Source organism: Styela clava, chromosome 5, assembly GCF_964204865.1.
Source record: "Styela clava chromosome 5, kaStyClav1.hap1.2, whole genome shotgun sequence".
Classification (NCBI taxonomy): domain Eukaryota; kingdom Metazoa; phylum Chordata; class Ascidiacea; order Stolidobranchia; family Styelidae; genus Styela; species Styela clava.
In genome coordinates, this window is record NC_135254.1 from 17,150,958 (window position 1) to 17,174,869 (window position 23,912).

At 35.3% G+C, this 23,912-nt stretch overlaps 4 protein-coding genes across 4 annotated transcripts; 2 read left to right on the top strand and 2 right to left on the bottom strand.

Annotated features, from left to right (window-relative positions):
* The first annotated feature begins 1,331 nt into the window (after positions 1 to 1,331).
* On the top strand, positions 1,332 to 7,416 carry LOC120344510 (solute carrier family 22 member 21-like). Its single transcript, XM_039413770.2, has 11 exons — positions 1,332 to 1,815; positions 2,227 to 2,327; positions 2,475 to 2,560; positions 2,783 to 2,886; positions 3,563 to 3,717; positions 3,939 to 4,107; positions 4,214 to 4,370; positions 4,690 to 4,814; positions 5,165 to 5,379; positions 5,873 to 6,055; positions 6,134 to 7,416. The coding sequence occupies exons 1-11, from the start codon at positions 1,574 to 1,576 to the stop codon at positions 6,298 to 6,300; spliced, it is 1,704 nt and encodes a 567-aa protein (XP_039269704.2). The 5' UTR covers positions 1,332 to 1,573; the 3' UTR covers positions 6,301 to 7,416.
* Positions 7,417 to 7,495: 79 nt separating this feature from the next.
* Positions 7,496 to 8,728, top strand: LOC120344512 (putative thiopurine S-methyltransferase). The gene has a single exon (XM_039413774.2). It carries the CDS (start codon positions 7,551 to 7,553, stop codon positions 8,268 to 8,270), a length of 720 nt encoding a protein of 239 aa, XP_039269708.2. The 5' UTR covers positions 7,496 to 7,550; the 3' UTR covers positions 8,271 to 8,728.
* A 27-nt stretch (positions 8,729 to 8,755) lies between these two features.
* LOC120344511 (intelectin-like) lies at positions 8,756 to 11,925 on the bottom strand. The gene is made up of 6 exons (XM_078112794.1): positions 11,790 to 11,925; positions 11,519 to 11,658; positions 11,019 to 11,098; positions 10,172 to 10,476; positions 9,304 to 9,520; positions 8,756 to 9,078 (listed from the first exon to the last, which is right to left on the bottom strand). Exons 2-6 carry the CDS (start codon positions 11,640 to 11,642, stop codon positions 8,845 to 8,847), a joined length of 960 nt encoding a protein of 319 aa, XP_077968920.1. The 5' UTR covers positions 11,643 to 11,658; positions 11,790 to 11,925; the 3' UTR covers positions 8,756 to 8,844.
* Positions 11,926 to 15,332: 3,407 nt separating this feature from the next.
* LOC120344840 (intelectin-1-like) lies at positions 15,333 to 21,222 on the bottom strand. The gene is made up of 6 exons (XM_039414156.2): positions 21,067 to 21,222; positions 20,645 to 20,788; positions 20,075 to 20,154; positions 19,326 to 19,630; positions 16,793 to 17,009; positions 15,333 to 16,279 (listed from the first exon to the last, which is right to left on the bottom strand). Exons 2-6 carry the CDS (start codon positions 20,766 to 20,768, stop codon positions 16,046 to 16,048), a joined length of 960 nt encoding a protein of 319 aa, XP_039270090.2. The 5' UTR covers positions 20,769 to 20,788; positions 21,067 to 21,222; the 3' UTR covers positions 15,333 to 16,045.
* Between the last annotated feature and the right edge of the window lie 2,690 nt (positions 21,223 to 23,912).

The window sequence follows — 23,912 nt, forward strand, 5'->3', positions numbered from 1 at the left end:
GTAGTCAACATTCACTGGGTGTTTCGTAACTCCGAGTTTGGGCCAATTCTTTCAATCATGGCGATTAGAATCTACAAAATGTCCTCTCTTGTAGGTTACGAGTTGAATTTATGACGTGATTCGCTACAACGATCAACAAGCAGTTGTACTCAAGGGCTAAATAAATGCTTGTACTTTTAACTCCCGTTCTGGAAGGTGGTTGACTATGGGGTGACATCAATGTAGTAGACTATGGGGTGACATCAATAAAATAACCCATATATTCTTAATTACTTTTATCAGAATGGAGTGATTTAAATTAGTTTACCCTTAAACTTCTGTTTGTGCATGATTGTACCCAAAGTAATCAATAATTTACACAAAAGTTATATTCTCTATATTGAATATGTTCCAAATGACCTTCTCAGCGTCGGAGACAGATTTTCATCTGTTTCCCAAAATTCTCAATCACTTACGCGAATTCCTCTACGGAGATTGTCGCAGCCATTAGTTCACCATGTGTTTGAGGATTTTCTGATACACATTGTCCTCAATTTCCCTCACTGAGTCTCTTTGACGTGACGTCACTGTTGATTAGCCTTTCCCGAAATCGCTCTCGCAGCAAACCAATAGTGTGATTTGATGTGTGAGAGTCGCCTCGTAATGCTGGAACCACTGGTCATCTATTTCAATCCTTCTATATCGTCCAATTGATGTCCAGAAGTTCTTCAGCGCCACCAACTTAAAGTTCCGTATTCACCGTTTGAGCTACTTCCATTCATTTTCAAATCGATACGAACTGATTATGCCATGCTTGGAAACAGTTACTCATGTCGTGTACTTTAATGAATTTGGACAGTTTCCGCGTGACTTCCTCCGGAGGTGCTGTTCCCCAACAAACATTAATTTGCCTATGTCCTGCAAAAAGTGCGATTCAGCAAATAACGAGTGATTGACATGTTTGCGCAACTGACGCATTTTTTTCTTCAACGCCAAGGAGGTCATTTGGAATATATTCTAGACTTGAGAATACATATCTTTCGCACAAAGCGTACTAGATTTCTGAAATGTTTGGGTATGATCATACACAAACAGAAGTTCAAGCGCAAACAAAATGAAATAAATGTTTTTCATTATCGTTAATTAAGAATTTTGTGGGTTCTGTTTTTTGTTACCCCCTATTGAACACTATATTGTCGCTATCTTTGCGGTGATTGTGACGTACATCAGATAAAATTTATCCAGAACAAATCAAACAAGAACAAACTTATAGAATACGTCAGTGTTTATTTAAATACCTTCGCAAACATTCGGTATGCGATCTATACAAATGAATTAACGCAACCTATCAATGGCAGCTATTTTAAATGGTTGCTGTAAAATTCAGTAGCATGGTTTCTGATACTGGTTGTAATGTTCATGGTTGGTTGTAATGTTACATAATCGCAGATCAGTAAAGTGACGTTAAAAGAATATATATACTAGTCTCTACTTCGTTTCATCAATCAGCTTTCTGCAAGAATCTAAAATTGGGAAATAAGAGTGGATTTTGATAAACATCGATTTGATTTTTCAAAATTAGCTGGGGACCAGGATGGCCGTGAATGAAGATTGTCAAGATGTCACAACGTGGGGAAAATACCAGCTTAGATTAAGCAGTATGCTAATTTTAAGTTCATTGTTTTGTGGTGTTCTGGTATTCCACATCGTCTTCACGTCATACGAACCCAAACACAGGTGCTACATACCAGAATTAGATGAAGAAAACAGTTTGTCGTATACGAAGTCAAACACAACAGTAAAAAATGAAAGTGCAGAAGAACTCAACACAATACCGTGAGTTGCACTATATAGTATTGTGTTAATATATGTTCCTAGCAACTGACGCAAAATAAAATGTGCGGGAAGTACTTCCGCGCAATTTTCTCCAAACAGCATTTCGATTTTCATTGAAGTCTTGAAAAGCCATCACAATGGTAGTATCAGTATCAAACTAATCATATAGTCGCCTGGAATGAAGTCTCGATCACCAATTCCACAAATTATTGCTTCTAGCAAACTCAAAATCGTCATTACAACGCACTGGAATACACATTCACATCATAATAGGTCTTTAAATCGAATTAGATTCTTGCCAAGTAATATTATGTTAAACGCGTTGGGTAATTTTTAAGGTGTCCCGGTACAATAGCACTACTGAAACCCACAGAAAGTATCTAATAGTTTAACGACAAACCTATATTCAAGGCCTGAGTACTCAAGTGACCAATACGAAATGTATATTCCAAGAGAGGACAATGAAACGTCATCTGAGTTCAGCAGCTGTGAGATGTACAATCAATCAACAAGTAGGCTAATGCTTATATACTAGATTAATCATCATATTGCTAGAACGAAAAAAAGAGAAATGAACATGAATTAGAATTAGATTATATGACCCCGAAACAATATGAACGCGCGAAAATCCGTCCATTAAAATCTATTTTATCATACAGATTTTGATTCTGGGAAATTGATTCAGACAACAAATTGTAAATATGGATATTTTTACGAGGAAGGAAAAGGGTCTACAGTAACTGAGGTATGTCACATGGGATTGTTTAGAACTTTTGCCCAACTGCTTTTCCGTTTTAAGCTTGAATAAGACGAAATATTGTTCAATATGCCAATCGATAGTTATGAAGACTTTTGATATATTGTGGTTGTTTTATCAATAATTATCACTCGTGTCAATAATATAAATAAGTATTTACCTAACTTTGAGAAAATAATGCCAAGTAAGATAATATATCTCCGTCTTTAGTGGGATCTGGTATGTGATAGAGCGTGGATAAAACCTTTAACAGCTTCAATAATGTTGTGCGGTTCAGCTCTTTCCTCTTTGACTGTTGGTTGGATAGCAGATAGGTCTGTTATATTGGAATTATTTATTCATTTCAGTTATACACAGGATTTATTGAAGTTTATTATATATGCCCTCTAATAAACATTTTTTGGGTACTCCCGAATATGTGAACCAAGATGGCGGACACCGGAATGTAGTATGTTTACCGGGTTAGGGTTAGGCCATAATTTTATTCCAATTTCCCTTATTTTAGTTTTATTATGAGTTCGTGGACTAGCCAAGTGACTTCCATAGTATTTATACTTGGAATTATGACCTGACCTGGTACACATACGACGTTCTGGTGTCCATCATCTTGGTTCACATACTTCGGGAGTACCCATCTTGTCATTAAAATTCACATATCTAACGGTGCTTACAAAAGATATAATTTTAGGTATTTAAAAAAACTACCATCTCATTAACCTAAACTACCTTCAGTTTACGGTCACAAAATAGTTGATAAAACGACAAAACACTCCTAAATGGTTGAAACTTTCTTTGTATCTCCCTGCATTTCAGTACTTTCTCCGCGAACATCTTGAATGAGTTCGTCAAGTAATGAGCGCTTGAAACTTTTTTTAAATAATCAATAATACTATATATATGCTAAATCGTTTTTGTTGTCTGGAAAAATAAAAAATAAATTTGCTAAAAGATATTTTTTATACAGTGACATGAAAACTACAAAATTTTCAGATATGGGCGACAGAAAATTTTTCTTATGACAATTCTTGGAAGATTTATCTGGCTATTCATCTGCGCGTTTTCGACGAATCCTTGGATGTTTGCTGCTACCATATTCTTTGTTAGTTATTGCAATATGGGCAGTTTTGTCGTGAAAGTAGTTTTAGGTATTTTTTAACTATTATGACTACACATCACTATGACTACACTCTAAAAATGACTTACTTAACACTCCACAGTCCTCAATAAAATGAATTTCTTGGGAATTACCTAAATATTTCTTGTTGAAACTCATCAAATTTAAGCATGACACCCTACACCAGGAATAACGTAGATTTGTGGACAATCACCAATTTTTAATAAGTAACTCTCATGCATTATATTTCAGTATCTGAAATGCTGTCAGCCAGAAATAGAACAATAGTAGTGAATTTATTATATGTTGCTTTTGCTCTCGGATACATGATATTACCTGTTATGGCTTACATAACACCTTCTTGGAGATGGTTACTTGGATCCATATCTGTGTTTGGCGTTATACAAATTCCTTGCATATGGTAAGTTTTAGAATTTTGCAATAAGGTCTTTAACCCAGACTATGTGTGGTGGTCTGCCTAATTCGTTAAACAGGAATATTCTTTGCGTTTTGGTCTTTATTCCTAGGTGGGTTCCTGAATCCTATCGGTGGCTTATACAACGTGGCCAGAGGGATCGTGCGAACAAATTGCGAAGAGAAATCGAACTATATAATGGATATACTAGACATGCTGCTGATCTCGGGAATCTTACGGACTCAAAACTTAACGACTCGAAATCCGAGGTACTTCAAATTTAATTCCGATAAATTTTATTACTTAGTTTCTACGTTAATTGTATGACATAAAACGAGAAAAAATGGATTTTATAGGTTTCAACTTGTATGGGTTCTCTTTTGTATGGCACACACAAACAGTAGGTTCCGTCCTTGCCCGTGAAAATCATGCCGAATTTATAGCTCCAATAACAAGATAGAATTCACTGATTACCACGACAGCCCATGGAAGGGTTCGCAGTCGTTTAAATCCCACCACTGCGTTTAACCTACAAGGGAAAATGTGAAGTTCGCATACGTTTTTTTTAAAATTTTTGTCAACTTTCAGGGGGAACTTTATTCTGATGACATTGATAAAACGAATGAAGAGCGATTTGTATCAAACGTGAATTGTCTTGACTTATTTCGGGCTTCGATAATGAGGAATCGTCTTTTTATCAATTTCTTCACCTGGTAAGAACAATTAAAGGAATGGATCTATGATCTCCCTAAAACATTTAAGTGTCTCAATCCGAGGCAGCTTTAATCCGATGTTCACCACGACTTCACCACTACACGTTTACATTTTTTATTGGTTTAATTTAAATGCATGAAAAATAGTATTCAAACAAAAATAAGGGTGACATTTTAGGGGTCTATTCCATGTAGAACTACTGAAAATTTGAAAGCTATTGATTCAGTATTTCATAGGGCGACCAGCAGTTTGTTGTTCCAACAAAAATAACAACAGCTTAGCAAAACGATCTATTGGTTCATTTTGCGTCTAAAAAAGGTCTGAATTTATTTCTATCAATTTTATTCAGGTTGGTCCTGAACATTACATACTATTTCTTCAGTTTAAACACAAGTAATCTTGGAGGAAGCGCATATATAAACTGTTTTCTTGCTGGTGCTGTAGAAATCCCTGCAGCCATTGTAAGCTTTGTTTTCATGAGGTTGATCGGGCGTAAATATGCTTACGTTACTTTGGGAATGACATCAGCTTTAGCAATAATCTTAACTCCGTTTGCTATATCTTGTGAGTATTCTACTGAAAACACTAGTGACGGCCGATTATGTTGTCACATAAGTATACGTTTATTTTGACTAATAATCATCATATAAGACGTTTAAAAATGATAAAAACAAAATAAATAAAGCTGATTACAGAATCAGGAAAGCGAACCACATCTTGAGTAAGGTTTGAAACGTACAGATGTTAGATTGAAAGGTGTTGTTGAATGAAGTCGTACGTGTTCGCTCACCTATACATATTCATTTTCAGTTTTGTTCTGATTATCTATCTATATATTTCAGATACAAATAGCATTTCCGATATATAAATGTGGTAAAGTAGCTTGTTAATTAGGAAAAAATTAAACGACTTAGTTGGATATAGGTAGACGATTTTATGGCACTATGGCACTACATTATCTGAACTGATGCTATCGTTAGTCAGTCAATGAGACTGCTTTTTTTAGTTCAGACTATTTCTTTTTTGTGTTTTTTAACATGTCAGAATTCATTTGAAGGGAATACTGCATCTGGGGTAACAATTGCAATGATTGGAAAATTTTCCATTACTTCAGCATATGACGTCATGTACCTGTATACACCTGAAATGTTCCCAACTCTTCTGAGGTCTGTAGCATTGGGAACATGTACCTTTTCAGGCAACGTGGGGGCGATAATTTCTCCTTATATCGTATATGCAAGTAAGCTATCAATATTGAATGTTTATATACATGTTTGAATATTTCTCTTGTCTGACTGAAAAATACATCATTTTACAGGTGAAAAATCTTCAAAATCACTTCCATATCTGGTTATGGCGGGGCTGACGTTTATTACAGTTTGCCTTGTGCTTCTTCTCCCTGAGACAAAAAATGTTAAAGTTCCCGATACCATTGAAGAAGCTAAACAAATGAAAATTGATAAACTTTTTTGCATCAATAAATAACAAATGTTTGTGTAAATAGCATTGCACATATGTTTCAGTTAAAAAATATGCTACTATTGATTGGTTATATCAGTGAATCCTATTCAAAATTCATCTCATTTAATTAATAAAACTGAAGCTTTTTTGCTATATTCCTTTTATATTGTACTCTCGAATTTTATATCATACGCTGTGAAAATATATACTGTATTATATTATTGGGTTCGTCATCCCAAAGGCATCATCAACTGCTGACAAAACCTATCATAATTTAATTTGTGTTTAAATAGAATGTATTCGAATATTTCGAAAGAACAAGTAGATGTTGGGCGTATGATATGAATCGTTCAATGGCTTGGAAACTTTCAGACGCAATGCAGCGCAGTCTGAACTGATAAGAGAATTGAGAATATGATTGAAAAGTGAAACCTTGGATAAAGCACCAATAACATATTCAATATTTCATCGAAGATTGTCGTGGTCATAGATCAGTCACATCTTGTAATCTCGTTGAAGGTGGTAATGTGTAGCTTGAATATTACAATTACGCACTTCATCACATGATGCTTACGTACAACTGAACCTTCCCATCATGACTTGCATACACTTCGAGAAGGGCAATAACACCGTAATCCAAGTTCGTCTTTCCCTCTAACACTGTTTGAATTTTTTCCCGAAACGCCGGTGATAAAATCAAGCTATAAGGAATTAGTGTTTATCGAGGTCCATAAGTTTGCATAAAATGAAATTGAGATGAACTACTGCGAGATGGCAAGCAAATACCTTGCTCAGGCCGATGGCTCAAATATAAGCTTGGATAGAATGTGATTGGGATTTGAAAAGCGTGATAGTTGTGGCTCTGAGTGCCACACAGTTCCTCAATAATCGTTGTGTACTAAACTATTGCGTGTGGTTATGGCCATCCCAAATGGAACCAAGAGAACTGATTCAAAGTACTATTGTGACTATTCGTCTCATGGCGCGAAATATGTTGACTTTGCTACCAATTCCAAACCCCAATCAAAATAATCCGTTTTAATTGTGTACAATACTTCTAGAAAGGTTCAATACAAGTTGAAATTGTTGTCGATTTTTGTATCGCTGTCTATTGTAACGCAATACGGACACAAGTCGGACACTAATAGTCGTTATTGTTTTTGAAGAAAAAATCTGCCAAGCGTGCAGAAAATGTGAACGCTTCAATGCGCTACTCAGATACCACCGTGTATATATCAAGGTATTTAGCGAATCCGTTGGTTACTATACAGACCATGGGCGACACCGTTAAAGGCCGTGTGCTGTATAAGAAAGAATGGAAGGATTGGTGGGAAAGAAACTACGAAAGAAAAGCAAGGGGTGATAGAGGACCCGATACAGAAAGTAAACTTAACGAGAGTGATTTCAATGAACTAAGTCCGATGTTAGTGAAACATAGGGATTTTCTGTTTGCGGGTCGGGAAAAATGTCGAATATTTGTGCCTCTCAGTGGAGCATCACCAAACGTGAAGTGGATAGCGGATCAAGGCCATGCGGTCGTAGGAGTAGAATGTGCACCATACGCGATATTAGATTTCTTCGAAACCAACTCAATTGAATATATAAAAACCGTCTCAAAAGTAGATCCGTCTTACAATGTCTACACAGCGAAGGGTATCGACATCGTAATTTTCGAAGGCGACTACTTCAATTTCAATGCAGATATAGCCGGAGGCAAAATGGACGGCGTTTCTGATACTGCGAGTCTCAACACAATTCCATTCAATAAAAGAGAGGAATACGTGACCGTAATGCTATCTTTATTAAAATCAGACTCTCGGTATCTTCTCAGTGGTTGGGACTTTGGTGAATTCCGAACATGGCCTTATAATCCGTGGAATATATCCAAGAAAGACGTCAAAAAGTTGTTTGGCGACAAATGTACCTCGACTTTATTAGATGAGAATGTCACACAGTGGGGAGTAGATAGAACATTTCTCATACAACCTAAATAGTTATTTTATTCCATATTTTTGCTATTTAATACTTGCTTTGTTTTTACAACTAAATTCACTTACAGGGGATAGCTGAAGAATTGAAAACGCAAGGTTACATTAACAACGCTGTTCTATTTGAACAAAACTTTACTATTACTAAAACTAATGATCACTCAATAATTTGCTCAATTATTTATGAATTATTTTTAGATAGAATGTTGCGAATTTCGTAAAAAATATTCAAAATACCTGTAATTTCAACCTATACTTTTATATAGAAATGATAGCAATAACACAAGATACAAATTTGAGTTTTATTTTCACATGTGTTACTGAAACACGGCACCAGCATATGATTAATTCGTATCAAAAACTGAAATATTTACATTGGAATCTCAGGATAAGTCGGGTCACACTGCAACTGAACGAACGTAAGATATGTTCATTTAGAGAAGAATAGTTAACATTTGGAAATATACAAAAATACTTCCCATGATTCGGTAAAACAGAAATATTGGTCTTCAAATTATTTTGGGGCGGTAGGATATAAAAATCCATGCTACAAATTTGATATTATGAGTGATATCAAATTTTATCGATAAAAAATAAAAATTGCTGATCCGAGCATCTCTTTGCTCGTAGAAAATCCATATTTAGTCCCCTTTCCGTTCCAATCAAAGCCAGCGAAATCTCCACATTGAAGGTAAGATTCTCGCGTATATCCTACGCTACCGACACAGGCATGCTCAGCGTTCCCGCGGGATTTTTCGAGCTTAACTCCTGGACATAACGCAAACGCGCTGCTTTCATGGTTCATTGCTCTAAACTGAAAAACATAACATGTGTGAAATTGAAGGTTTTGTAATAATAAAACTTTATTTTAATTCTTTAACCATTCATTATCTTATTAACTGATCTAGAAAAGGGCGTTACAGAAGTCACATTATTTAATATCTTCGAACGTCAACAAACAAAGTTAATGGTTTGCCTTATGTATGTGGTGTGGACACATCATTAAATACTATACAAAAAATTCTCATCTGTGTCATACTTGAATAAATCCTGGCACTGTTTCAAAAACCATCGATGGGGCCGTGTTTGCAACCATAGTTTCGTTGTCGCCTTTGTCCCACACTATCATTTCGGCAGGTCCACTTTCATCATCAGCTTGGCCTTGGCGCATTGGAAAATAATATTTGAATAGGTGATAAAGATTCCAGCCATAACGTTCAAGAAATCCAGAATTAGTATGATACTTCAGAAATGCTCTAAAAGAAAGATTTATAAAAAAAAAAATTAACTGGTATATTATATATATCAAATGCAGATGAATAGGTAAAGCTTTGGAATCGAAATCGGCGACTAAGGTTATAAAATGAGATTACAAATGAATTTGCAAGACTTGTTTCTGGATGCACAGTTTGTTTATTTGTATGTGTGTGTGTGTGGTATGAAACTATATGGCGCTTTGAAAAGATAGAGTCTTTTGCGCCTAACGAACAAAAAATCAAATTTTAATGTCCATAGTACTCTCTTGGGGGACTTGTGTATTTTTAGAATGGTTTATGTGATCAAAAGACCCAATATTCCGTTTGTTTTTATAAAAAATAGCAACTCGACTTAGGATACAGCAATAGCAACTGACATAAGGAAAAGGCAATCGACCCAGAGTCTAGCGGGCGAAAAAGAGAGCGAGAAATACTTTTTTGATCGCATGTGGTGTGTGATCTAAAATATATATTAGAATTCGGGTGCAAAATATTAGAAGGAAGCCTCCCACATCAATATTTCGAGCACATTGGGGTTCGTAACAAGGGTAATTTGCTAAAAGTTCGTTCAAAAATTTTCGAAGTTTTTTATTATCTTTTTGAATTACTCGACCGAATAGCAATTATTATGGTATAAGAAATTGAGCCTACTTTTCGCTGTAGTCCTTCAACATAGTACCATCTGGTACGTGCCATATCATGACATCCCTCGCTGGAAGATTAAAGTATCCTTGACACTTGAAGTCATCACTAGTTGCCGATTCTGCCAATCCATAAGTGTCTAGATTTGACCAAAATTGTTCACCATCTTTAAATGCATAGGAGTTTCCTTGTTGGCTTGACCATCTGTCCCCAACCGAGCATTTGCCGCCAATATTGTTCTCGTGTACGGATGCCACAAGTGTCCAACCACCTCCGTCAATTTCCATGTCGCAGTATGTGCGATAAACGGATCCCTGAGTAAAAGTTGAAAAATGTGAAGAAATTTAAAATTTAGCTTAGAGATTTAAATAAAACCTGTTCCTTGTCTGCAATATTGGCTAAAAAAGTTTCTGGACAGAACAAGAGCACAATTAATTGTATTGTATTTATAAAGTATATATATCAGCAATAGCGCATTTGCTGATGCGAAAGAATTATATAATCGCACGTATCTTGAATTTTGCGTCACATTCTCGTTCAGTGTCTCCGACCTATGAGTCACGAGGCACTCAGGCCGAAGAGTTTTTGCTTGATTGAGGAAAACATTGTCAAAAACCGCTAGAGGTATATTCATTTGCCAAAATATTTAAGTGACTTTGACGTACTTTTGTAATATCAGAAACTCACTAGCACCAGAAATTTGTAGTCGATACAAGTTGGCTATATTTACTGTGACAGCTATATCTTGATGCTGGAAAAGTCAGCAAGTTATGTGACAAAAAGCGGGCATTGTGGAGTCGACACGAACATTGTTCTTTACGTAATATCAAATTAGGTATACAAAAACAACACTTACCACTTTATCCACAATAGTGTACAATCCATTCTCTACTTTGCCAAATTTCTTCAAGATGGAGGTGCACCCAGCAAAATCATCTGTAAAATACATTGTAATTGTCATTTTCCATCAGCAAATCTTGATTTATTGATTGGGTTTTGGCAAAAGTAAACGACAACATAGGGAAAAAATGCTTGTTTTAAGAGTATTGCAAAAGTGTATTAATTAATAATAATAAATTTTTAGCGCAATGCCGGATGAGCAATGGGTTTGAAGTGAATTTCTCGAACAAAAAACGCTTAAAGGTTACGCTTAGTCACTGTATGTAATAATGCGACAAATAATTTTGTGCTCGTTCAGCTAATTTGAAACATGGTGTTTGTTATTGAATTTACTAATTTTTTCTGATTTAAGACAGGTATAAAACCTTGGGAAATTGGTTGGGGTAGGCTTTGAAAGTCCGTTTTGCGGAAAAATTAAGGTTTTGCCCAAAAGACACTAACTATTTATGAACATACCCAAAGTTGGAGGTGGTGTTGTCGTTTGTGCCTCTGTTGTTGTTTCAGTGGCAGCAGTTGCTTGCGAACGAACACACGAGACGGAAAGTATGCTCATCAATACACACAATGCAATTAAATTCATGATGTCGTTGGTCTTTTCAACTGTAAATATGCCAAGTATAAAAATAGGCATGTTATCACTTATCACATAAAAATGACTACAGTTTACACAAATTCAAGTCCCACATATTTACTAAAGATAGCCTAACAGGTACAAACAAAATATCACTCAACTTTCTAAATTGAAACTCCAACTTGTTTCCAGAAATATTCCCGTAAAACTCTACCCAGCTTTATATATAACATTTTTCGGTCAATGCTGGTTCAGTGAAAAAACAAATCGTTGTCCGAACCCTTTCAAATCTTACCTAATCACTCGTCCTCTTATTTGCATTATAAATTAGGTTGTTTACTTGCTCGCTATTGTAGAATTGGGTTTTCATGTCAATATTCGTTGCTGTTGTTGGAAGTGGGATTAATTTCCAGGTTGGCCAATTAAGATTAATCTGAAAACTTTGTTCTCGATTGGTTTAACACCATTATTTTAGACTAAAGCGATAAATATAATCAATGCAAAAAAATAAACTTGCAATCTGTGTTTTTGCTAAGTAAGTGGATATATAGATGGTTTATTTTTTGGGTATGGATTCATAATTTTTACTAATCGTAATAACATTTTCTACATAAAGAATAATAACTTTCCATACACAACGCAAGTCGTTGGTATATATGAATTGGGTATGTAATGCCGAACCTGGAACCAATGGTTCAAAAGTATAGATACCGTACGTTCTAGTGACGGATTGTACAAACCCCTTATTCGGAATGAAGGCGTCAAACGCCTAGGGTGTTACTTCTACTGAGTCATTTTTTCTAATATTCATAGCTATAAATGTGCTATCACTTTAAAATAAATACTATCAATTTAAAACATATAAACACGCCGGATTAGGTTACATACGCATTGAGGTAGGAAGGAAGATGTTTTTGATACCCATTTCAAATGGGAATTCTGAATACCTGTATGTTAATTCGGCCAAAACGTTAAATCCACCGACAACTTTGTTGATATCAAGTGACGATCTGACAAGCGAATACGAATGCATTTTTAGTGTAATTCGTTTTGGAAAAAGCTGCCAACAGCAATATGTGCTTCTAAACATGCACTTTACACGTTTTGCATTGTCATACAGATTAGGATAGGTTGATTGCTGAACATATTCTTTATAAATGTTGGCAGTCAGAACTGAATCGTATTTGACCATCAACATATTGGATGACTAAAGTTCAATTATTTGCATTTAATGTGGTACCGTATTAACATCAACTGAAAATGGCATGGCAAATAAGCAGGGCCAAATTGCACAATGATTTGATAATAATTACATCTAACGGTAGATTCGACAATTAAACGACTTACAACTGACATGTGCTTCGCTTCGCTTGCGCTGCTAACTACAAAACAAAGGCCGTTGAACAAGCCACTGTTGCAACACAAATCAATAATAAATTTATGAGACAATTTTGTAACAGTGAGGTGGTTCGAGAGCCGAAAAAAATTTGTTTGTCGGCGCAGTTTGCCGACCCTTGCTTTATGGGTGTGGACTTTATGTCACCGGCTAATTAATGTTCTTATATATCAATTGATTAGCGGAAATTTATATGAAATTGTACAATCATTATTGAATTTAAACACACCTACATTTATTACTTTTTTAGTTATTTCAAATACTTCTGAATTCTACGTCAAATCATCGTCAAGTGTGCGCGAACGGAACGATTATCTGGATTGATATTTTAAACCCGACTTGGTGGCCGGTCATACGAGACATGGAGCCGTTATTCGATTCAGTGTTCTTGTTTTCGAATCTTGATAAAGTGGCGATAAAATCCAAATTCCATTGAAGTGGCCACTCATAATATTCTGTTTGCTATATGTCGGCCTGAATCATTATATCATTTATAATTGCATTTTGCAGAAGTGGTGGAAAAGTATAATGTCTGTACTGTGGTAGGCATTCCCAATTTTATCATTCTCGCTACTTACCGAAAACAGTCTTTAAATAATAAAGATAATATACTATACTCTCAATTTCTTTTTTATTATTTTCTCACAGGGGGATGGGGGGGGGGGGGGGGGTATCGATATAACTCATAACCGTTTTGCCGAGTTGTTTATCTATACGACATTGGTAATGGCGGTTTTTAATATCTAATCATTTGTACCATTCTACATGCACGGGGGCTCTGAATATCTTTAATTTTGAATGACACCAAAACATATTTTTATTAAACATATATGCCAACAAAAAGCGTTCAACTTTGACCCCACAACCCTTGGTTATTTCAGTAATGTTGCCGCGTTAAGTTAGGAAGCTACTATGCTGAAATCCGCACTTTGATTCGAATCCCGAGACAGATTATTGTGTGATACAGAACTGTTGGACTTTATAGTCCTAGGTTGGGAAACTATAGAAAATTATAAAGATGGGATGAAGATTCAGTGGATAGATATTCCAATACACGTCATGTCCAGTGATAACCGAGTGTCGATCTTGACACGTTTGAATGAGTTTCGTCCGGTTCCATTACATTTGAACCCACGTACATTTGAACCCGTAATTTGAACTCACGACATCTGCATACTATATTGCACCTATGGAAAAAAAAAATTACGCATATTTGAATCCATACTAACCCTAACCCATCGATTTTAGCACAAGCATATAGATTGAACCCGCGGATATACGGGTGCAAATGTATGGGTTCAAGTGTACGTGGGTTCAAATGTACGGTCACCGGTTTCGTCGAGGGTTTTCGCAAATGGACTCTAATTGAAAAAGATTCAAGTTTTACTTGTGATTAGTGGACATTTACATGACCTCCGACTCTGAATATTTGACATGGGACGCAAAAGTAATTGTGAAAGACTCGTTGAATATAAAAATGATGTTGGTTTATTTAAAGCAGAAGAGTGTGGCCAGTCCCAAATTGAGGGGGGGATTTTGTTTTGTATAATGACGTAATGCGACGCTCACTCGTGCCTTTTGCTCCGAAAAAAGCCAGATAAAATTATCCACTGATATCTTACGACCTACAGTAAATATCCTAAAGAATCGCCCTACAGACGTACTTCGCTGTCGAAATTATCCAAGTCATTTAAGCGCGCATTTTCATCTATCTTGTTTGGTTCATTTCGTGAACGGATTAACGATAGCAAGCTTGGAAACGTCCGGTTTTCAGTAAATCGCTCAAGAATAAAGCAAGTAGTGTTGGAAAAAGCTTTGAATTTATGTCTTACTGCATGGTTTAACCATGGTTTACTTATGGCTTAAATCAAAACGCAAATTTCCAATCTCTTATCTATTCATTTCTCTGTTGTGTATGGAATATACTAATACTCGGATTCGACTCAGCCACGAACTAAACAACAGCAACTTGGGAGGGACTCGATAGCTCAACTCGACTTCTTAGATCTTAAAAAATATATGAGAGCGGAAAAGTTCAAGTATAGCTGCAATGATAGAAAAATGTCGAAAAATCTAGAACGGACGAGTCTGAAATTAGATGTCATGATTGTTTAGCAAGCTGCGCAAGGCCAATTATTCAGCGTTCAAACTCGCACAATCCTCTTCAATATAAATGAGAAGCATAATTTTATCAATAGTATGATATACACAGACTTTTTATGAGTCTAAAAGTCAGAATATCAATCCATATCACGGTAGAGGCCTACTATGACCATGTGAAGGAGATGAAATCAGGAAAAAAATCTTGATATAAACTTGAGTTTTATTTTAACATGATTTATTGAAATGAATCTAAACTTGGTCATCAAGAAAAGCACCGAACATGCACGTTTTAATAAAATTCAAATTCATATAATGAAAAATTACGAAATTGAAAACAGTTACTAAGTAGCCATACTGCTACGAATGAACGATAATCAGTGTTATTTTATTACAAGTCATTAAATTTACGACATCTGTCGAAACTCATCACTAGTCTAGTTCAGCGCCGCTCGTCGAAGACAAAGAGTAATGCATCGCAATTTTATAATCGGCAAGTCGAAGAATAATTTTGTCCGCATTGAAGTAAAATTAAGAAGGGTTATAAAACAGTGAAATTTCTGGACAGTTTCCACATTTCTAGCCCAATTATGAAACATTAAAATTAAGAATATTCATTCAAAACAATTTTATTTTTTTTATCTAAAAGCTGCAATTTGTCATGTTCATTTCACAAAAGGCCGAAGAAGTGAAAATATTAAAGTCTCAATACGATAATTACGTGAATAAAACCTAGACAGTCAGTTTATAGGTGTTTCGGCATGAGTAGATAGAAAGAAGCCTTGACGGATTTCTGTGGTTATTGGCTTTCCTTACTTCGGACGATAGAGCAACAACTATTATTACGTAGAACTGAAAAAATGTAGACGTTATGCATAAAAATTCAGCGAATTCGGTAACTTGGGTGTTCGGAGTTCTATCGATAAAAAATAAGAATCGATGATTCACGCATTTTCTTGCTAGCAGACCATTTCCATTCCGGGTTTTTGCCTTTTCCATCCCAACCGGCAAAGTCCCCGCATTGATATGTAGATGTTGCTGCATACCCTACACTACCTACACAAGCATACGCAGGGTCAAGGTTGCTTTCCTTTATCATGACTCCAGGACATAACGCAAATGCAGCATACGATCGGTCGATTGCCCGGAACTAAAAATTCGGAAATAGATATGTTGTGTTAAATATTAAAATTATAAAGGTTAGAGATAATAATCTATAAATTTTCTTAATAGTGTTAGCTAAAAAGAATAAACCAAGCATCAAATGCTAAATAAAAAAATATCCTGTGTGATATACATCAGGTCATTAAATGTTTTGTACAATGATTCTTAAATTTGGTTGTGCATATATTCGTCTAACTTTAGTGGATAATCTTAAACTTATTCTTTTTCAATTTTTCAACGAAACACGAATTTCATTGAAAAGGAAACCGGTTTGTAGTGCCGGTCGTTTCAAACCATCCATTTATAGTGTTTTTCTAACGCAATTCTTGACACTACATGAACTTCTAGGTTCTCAACCAAAACATCACATTTCCCAACGGACAAATTTAAGATAATAAAATTTGAAATTGCTGTTTCGTTTCATGATTATTGAAAATTTAATTGAAGCTGATACAGATTGCAATCTGTGTAGAATATTACCATATAGCTCAAGACATACCTGAATGAAACCGGGTTCTGTATGTTCTCTCATATTAGGAGCAGTGTTGTTGAACATTGTTTCGTTGTTGCCTTTCTCCCATACTATCATTTCAGCAGGTCCGTCTTTGTCGTCATAATGACCTTGCCGCAGTGGATAATAATCTTTGAACAGGTGATACAGATTCCAACCATAATGTTCAAGAAATCCAGAGTTGGTACGATACTTCAAGAATGCTCTAAAAAAATACATGTAACGAATAACCTGCCTACAATTTGTTAGGTAAAATGAAGATAAAACGATTATGGTAATGTGAGGTACTGATACAATTTCAACAAGCCAACATGTTTAGAACTGCCTATGATAAATTATTTGCCGGTGAGAAAAATGAAGAAACAATGCAAAACAACCGTGTTTACAACACGTTCGCAAACAAATCTACAGCTTGGCCTAATTTCTAATACGAAAACCAAGTTTATATGTAAGTAGGGTTGCCATACCGTCCGGAAAATTCCGGACATGTCCGGAATTTAGGGTTAAACTTTGCGTCCGGGAGGAATTTTAAAAAATGCTCAAATGTCCGGAATTTTACTGCATCTGCAATCGTAATGTGCACACTGCTAATACAGAACATTGTTATTTCGTACCGTGCGCATATTTTTACTACGAGGTTGTATGAAATTGTAATATAACAGAGCGTTTTTCTTATCAATGGTGCTAAAGTTGCAAACTTTGCAAATGCTTTTAGTACTTGTGCAAATGGATGAAACCAATGGAAGAGTTTACTCATTTCAAATGGATAACCTTGAACGAGATACCAAGTTGGAAGGATGTAAAGCAGGGGTTGGCAACCTACGGCCCGCAGGCCGGATCCGGTCCGCGGAGCAATATAATCCGGCCCGCGACGCTTCACTGGATTATAGTAAAAAAACAGCTGTTTTAACGATTATATTCTTTACGTAACAGAATTAATTTTGCGACACGCGTAGGCTAAATTATGTTATAACCTAACAAGTATATAATTCACAATTGCGCGTTTAATGACCCTATAATTTAATTATAATTACACAAATGGCAACAAAACGCAGAAAAGTTGATGCTTAGCGCAAATGGTTTAATGGTGCAGTAAATATTCAAATGGTCAGTCTTCGTGCACTGCTCTAAATTTAACTTCTAATCTGTGTGAAAAAGTGTGATTCATCGGCTATCCGTTCGGTTTTCAACATTCTAAAAATATGAGGCCCGCCAATGACTTGCAACCTTTGGTTTTGGCCCGCGAGCGACAAAAGGTTGCCGACCCCTGATGTAAAGCCTTGCCTGGAAAATCTGATTAGTAAACGGGTTGATGTGGACGATGATAAATGATTTGACCAATTCTGTAACTTGAAGCAGTTTGTGGAAAGTTACCTACAAGACGAAGAATTTATTAAACTGCCAACGCATAAGAAATGGTGCAAATATTTCGATCAGTCTACGAACATCACATGCCACTCCGAAATTTTAAGGATTGAACAGTTTTTCTTTGCTATTACATCCCACAATGCCAATATTGTAGAGAGAGTCTTTTCACTGATGCAAAGTCAGTGGACTAAAGAGAGAAACAATTTGCGACTATAAAAGGCATGTTGACTCTCCAATATAATTTCAAAGATATGCACTGTAGTGAATTGTTTTCATTTTTGAAATCAGACAAGGAGAGAATGAGGTCTTCAGAAAAATATGCATGGTCAGAAGAGTAAATTTGTAGTGATTGTCTTTAATTCGTTTTAAGCATGTAATTGCTGTTCTTCCGTTTTGGCACAATCTAATTCTCATTCTTATTTTTCACTCTGAAGTTGAGATTTTTCCAGTCGACGGCCCGTAGCTATATTTAGAGTGTGCTTACCTGCCTGGTGTGAGATTCTGCTTGTAACTGAAGACAATACTTTTCATTTCGGTAGCTGGCGCTTTAGCATGAGTATCGTACAACGTTAGCATGAGTATCGTACGGCCTTAGCATTTCGGTAGCGCATATATATGGTCTCATGAAAATAGGGACCTCCTGAAAGAAGTATGTGCACCAAGATGGCGCACAACCTGAACATAGTTTTTGTGTACCGGTTAGGACTAAGGTTGTGCGACATAGTCATGCACTGTCCGGAATTTTGCTTTTTCAAATATGGTAACCCTATATGTAAGACAGGGACGAGTAATTGTTGAATAGACATTGCATTACTATCGAATCAATTAGACACTCTTGTCCAGCAGTGAAGAATTAGTCACGACTAAACGTAGCATTGTTTTCTGTTATTATTATCAATATTAAATAATCGAATGCTCATTAAATAATATACCATTATGGCACAGAATAGATTTTCCCAGCAAGAAGCCCAAAATTTTAACAGCTTGGTCTACCAAATGTCAGATTTGTATAATATAAGATGATTTTTTGCATAACTTTTACCCAAATTTATAAAAATCACATTTCCGAAAGCTGTACTTGGAAAACTGTGGACTGGAAAATGAACATAATTAGCCCTGGTGAAACAATTAAAATGTATGAAAGTCTTCTTACTTATCACTGAAATCGTAATACGGGGTATCATTCGGTACGTGCCATATCATAATGTCCTTCGCTGGAAGATTAAAGTATCCTTGACATTTGAAGTCATCACTAGTTGCAGATTCTACCAATCCCCAAATTGCTGTGTTTGCCCAAAATTGCTCTCCTTCGTTTAATGGAACGGCGGTTCCTTGTTGACTGGACCATTTATCCCCGACAGAGCATTTGCCGTCGATATTGTTCTCGTGTACGGATGCCACTAGTGTCCATCCACCTCCGTCAATTTCCATATCGCAGTAAGTACGATACATGGAACCCTAAAAAAAATTTAATTTGTGTACGGTAAACGGTAATAATATTCCAGTTCATGGCAAGGCAATATTCTACTGAAATATGTGATCATAAAAATCTTGAATGAATTTCACAATGCTCCAATTTCATATATTTGTCACGAGTTTGTTCTTAATGCTCAACGACAGTCAATTCAATTATAATCAATATTTAACAACTGACCTCAGATAGTAAATTTTCGCCCGTTTTATAGATAATATCTAGCCCTTGAGACTAGGAATATTAGAATATCACGTTACCAAGTTAGTAGTTCAAAATTATAAATGTTTTTCGTAGCCGTGGTTGAATGGGACCACGACAGTTTTGCCATATTTATGTATATTGTCTATATGCTGTTATTCAACATCTTCTGTTACAAGTAAGACACCAAAATCTAGTGAATAAAGATGACTTTGCACAGAAAAACTTACACTTTTATCCACGATGGTGTACAGACCATTCTCTGGTTCTCCAAATTTTTTTAAGATGGAACTACATCCTGCAAAATCCTCTGAAATATATTTTTGAAGATTATTCGTTAATTGAACTTAAAGCTGTGATGAATTATATGCAAATAAAACATAAAATTTTGTACCTTTTTTTTTTAAATCAAAACTATTATAAAGTCTGAATTTATTTAATATTAAGCAAACTTATATTTGTTATGCTTCCTACAGACTGTCTGAAACGGTTCCCGTACATTTGAACCCAGGTACATTTGAATCCACGACAATTGCACCTGCATACTATTGCACCCATGGGAATTTTTTTTGTTTTGCGAATATTTGAACCCATACCAACTCTAACTCATGGGTTTTAGCACCCGCATATAGATTGAACCCGCGGATATACACATGGGTTCAAATGTACGTGGGTTCAAATGTACGGTCACCGTCTAAAACAAATAGGCAACCCGCTAAGCAGTAAAGGGTATAGAAACTATTTTCGTGAATATAAAACGTATTTCGACCTTGTTTATATTAAATCAAGTATAAACATACCTAAAGTTGGAGGGGGTGTTGTTGTTTGTGCCTCAGTTGTCGTCTCAGTCGCATTCGTTGTTTGTGAACTAACTGATGAGATGGTGACGACGCTTAGCAGTACATATATCAGTATGAAATTCATTGTTCTGTTATCTTCTCCCACTGTATGTAAACAAATAAAGACAAACGTATATTATTATCTTATATTGTTAGCATATAAACAAAATGTCGGCAATTGCGGCAGTGTATTTTTCTCCACATATTTGAATGTCCATACACAAAAGAATATTATTAACTAATAAACGGATTTCATAAAATAAATCAGTGTCGGACAAAGACAAACTGACTACCATTAGGCAAACATAATTGCCGTAAAAAAGTAAAGGAAAAAAACAAACTAAATTCTGTTATAATACAACCAATATAAAAATTGTCCTCACCTTGTCATACGAAAGTTCTGAACTCTTGCACAGAAGTATCTTGACTGACGTTACCAGGTTTTATACGATAACATGCGGTTTGTATATTTATGACTAAATTGTGTCGTCGTCCGAATCTCTTGAACTTATTGTAATCACTTGTCCGCTTGTTTGAAGAAATAATTAGATTGCTTATCTGTTACGTAAAATTAGGTTATTGTGTCAATAGCTGTAGTTGTTATTGGGATCAATTTCCAGGTTGTCTACGAATGAAATATTGGTAATGTGTGTAGAGTTTAAAATGAATCATTATCTCCTAACCATCTACTATACCTATAATTTCCAGATTAATATCGAATACAGCGAAATCTTCGATGGCACAGACATTAGTGATAATATCTTTCAAATCTAAACGGAACATTGGTTCAATTCAAAAATTTCTATTTTAATTCTTTTCACGTAACTTGGACATTGGGTTTGACGAATTCGGTATTTAGCTTGCAAATTGGGGAAAATAGTTTTATATTTTTAGCTGTCAAACCTGCAAAAAAAGTTTGACTTTGCTCCTTGCTCTTGAGGTAAATATACTTTGTTTCTACGTTTTGCAGTATGCACATAAACCACATACAGAAGCCTACCTCACTCAGTTGCGGATATACAAAGCGAACTTCCCTTAGGCATGATCTTTTGTATAGATAAGATAAAAATTTATTACGATTATCTGTTATGTAATTGCCATTTAGACCGGGGGTGTGCCAACTGTGGCCCGCGGGCCAAATGCGGCCCTCAAGGAGGTAATGTGCGTCCCGCGAAAAAGTTGAATGGTGTGCTCGCGAAACGAGTCTTTAGGTCAGTTGAGCTGGTACGTGCGAGCAATTCCACTCCCTTCGCGTCGCAGAGCCTCTATCAGTATCTAATAACCCTAGCGTTTTTACTCATCATATCTGCAAGGAACCCCAATATACAATAAGATCAATACCAAAATAAAACACTTTAATGTGCCTGAGCCCAAAAAGGCTATCTCAATAAATAAAGATACGGCCCGCGTCTTCACCTAACTACTTGAATCTGGCTCTCTTGTAATAAAGGTTGCACACCCCTGATTTAGACCAATAAATAGCAATGCTTCTTACTAAATTACTCGTTTCCCGAAGTGATCGAAAAATAGCTTTTAGTTATATTAAATATAATATTGTTTGTTTTATCGGAATTTTATGACAAAATACCGGTAAGGCATTTTTGAATTCCTTCAACGAAAGAACGACATCTTTTTTATTCAGAAAAAGACCACACCAAGTCCTGTTTGAGATAGACAACTTCATTTGTATACCAATGTTCTTACCAATATTTGAAAATAAATTGGTTCACCGCATTCATTCTTAGAATTGTTTAATTGAACCTTGTTGAAGTCGTAGTCGCGTTATTGTCGTCGGAAATAGCGACGGTGAATTCATGGTAGTCGAAGAATAATCAATACTTTGCCAAGCTTGAAACGTTTTTATTACCTGGCTATCATTTTAAATATCACTATAAAGTGTGACGTTAGACTATATCTTGTGCATACTAGACAATTTTTTTTTTTGCAAAAGTGAAGTCACCAACATCAAAGATTCTTACCGGATGTCACGATTTATTAAAAGCATGTATAATAGGAACGATTTGAAAATTTTCATTTTCATATTGTAATTTATTTAATTTTATAATTTAATTATAATATTTATTTTTCCTTAATCTCATGTTTACCCTCAAAATAAGCTTCATTATGTTACGACAATATTATTCAGTCTTGGCTTTCATGTGGCCAAATAAACAGATTTTGTTGCGAACGAAATACAATCTCCTATATTCTTATGAACTGGTATCAATTGATAGCATCTTTGTATTGCTCACAGCTCGCTGCATTTCATTTTATCATACATTCAATTTAAAAAGATGTTCACGGCTGAAATCGACTTTGAATCAATGAACAAGATTGATTTTGGTTTCAATGTCAAAACCTTGTATGTTTCAAAACGCATAGATTTTTATATACACCGCAATACAGGTATTGTCGCAGAGTTTTCAATTCATTTTTGAGTTTTAGTTCAATATTTATTATATAGGCCTATATATTTTCATTTTTTTGAATATTTTTATTCATAAATTAATTCATTCTAATACAATTGGAAATAGTTCCCAGTTGTCATAACAATGCAACAATACTTGTCGACTAGAAAACGTCTTGTTCTGCTCAATCCAAGGTTCGATTCTTGAATGACAATTTGTATCTTTTTGAATGATAATATTCAATATAATAATAATTAAAATTAGATTCACTTGGTCAAAACAGACAGTCATAGAACTCGTAATGGAACTAAAATAATAAAAATCTGAATAAAATGATGACCTAACGCTAACCTGGTGCACAAACTACGAGAGTACCATCATTTCTACATTTGAAAGATAACAAAGAATCATCACTGAAAACTCTAATTGACTATGATTTTCTAAATATAAAAAAACGAGCATTTTCTCCAAACAATCATTTTTGAAAAATATATTTTGGGAGAGTCTATACAATATAAAGCAAGACTCTTAGAAGTCAAGAATGGAAAAACTCGTTTAATGTAAAACTACTCAAATAAGCATGACCTTAAAATCTGGGAAAGTCTCCAAGCACAAAATGAATTTCAACAAATCCGATTTTTGAAGCTAACAAAAAGGTCTATCTCAAAAAGATCTATTGAAAACCCAACTTACGCGCTTCTATTTATAATTTAGGCAATTTATGTATCACTACTGTCGTATGTTTAAATAATACAACAGCTAAAAAAATAAATAAATAAAGGATCAGTATGTGAATGAGTATATTACGAACGAGTAAAAGA

What these genes read in the sequence shown, in the direction of transcription:
- LOC120344510 (XM_039413770.2), top strand. Translation starts at nt 1,574, where the DNA reads ATGGCCGTGAATGAAGATTGTCAAGATGTCACAACGTGGGGAAAATAC. An exon ending in GTTGGTTGGATAGCAGATAG is followed by an intron (nt 2,887 to 3,562) that starts GTCTGTTATATT and finishes CAAAATTTTCAG; the next exon opens with ATATGGGCGACAGAAAATTT. An exon ending in ATACAAATTCCTTGCATATG is followed by an intron (nt 4,108 to 4,213) that starts GTAAGTTTTAGA and finishes CTTTATTCCTAG; the next exon opens with GTGGGTTCCTGAATCCTATC.
- LOC120344512 (XM_039413774.2), top strand. Translation starts at nt 7,551, where the DNA reads ATGGGCGACACCGTTAAAGGCCGTGTGCTGTATAAGAAAGAATGGAAG.
- LOC120344511 (XM_078112794.1), bottom strand. Translation starts at nt 11,642, where the DNA reads ATGAATTTAATTGCATTGTGTGTATTGATGAGCATACTTTCCGTCTCG. An exon ending in ACACTATTGTGGATAAAGTG is followed by an intron (nt 10,477 to 11,018) that starts GTAAGTGTTGTT and finishes ACTTTTACTCAG; the next exon opens with GGATCCGTTTATCGCACATA. An exon ending in TTGAAGGACTACAGCGAAAA is followed by an intron (nt 9,521 to 10,171) that starts GTAGGCTCAATT and finishes TCTTTCTTTTAG; the next exon opens with AGCATTTCTGAAGTATCATA.
- LOC120344840 (XM_039414156.2), bottom strand. Translation starts at nt 20,768, where the DNA reads ATGAATTTCATACTGATATATGTACTGCTAAGCGTCGTCACCATCTCA. An exon ending in AACACCCCCTCCAACTTTAG is followed by an intron (nt 20,155 to 20,644) that starts GTATGTTTATAC and finishes AATATATTTCAG; the next exon opens with AGGATTTTGCAGGATGTAGT. An exon ending in TATTACGATTTCAGTGATAA is followed by an intron (nt 17,010 to 19,325) that starts GTAAGAAGACTT and finishes GTATTTTTTTAG; the next exon opens with AGCATTCTTGAAGTATCGTA.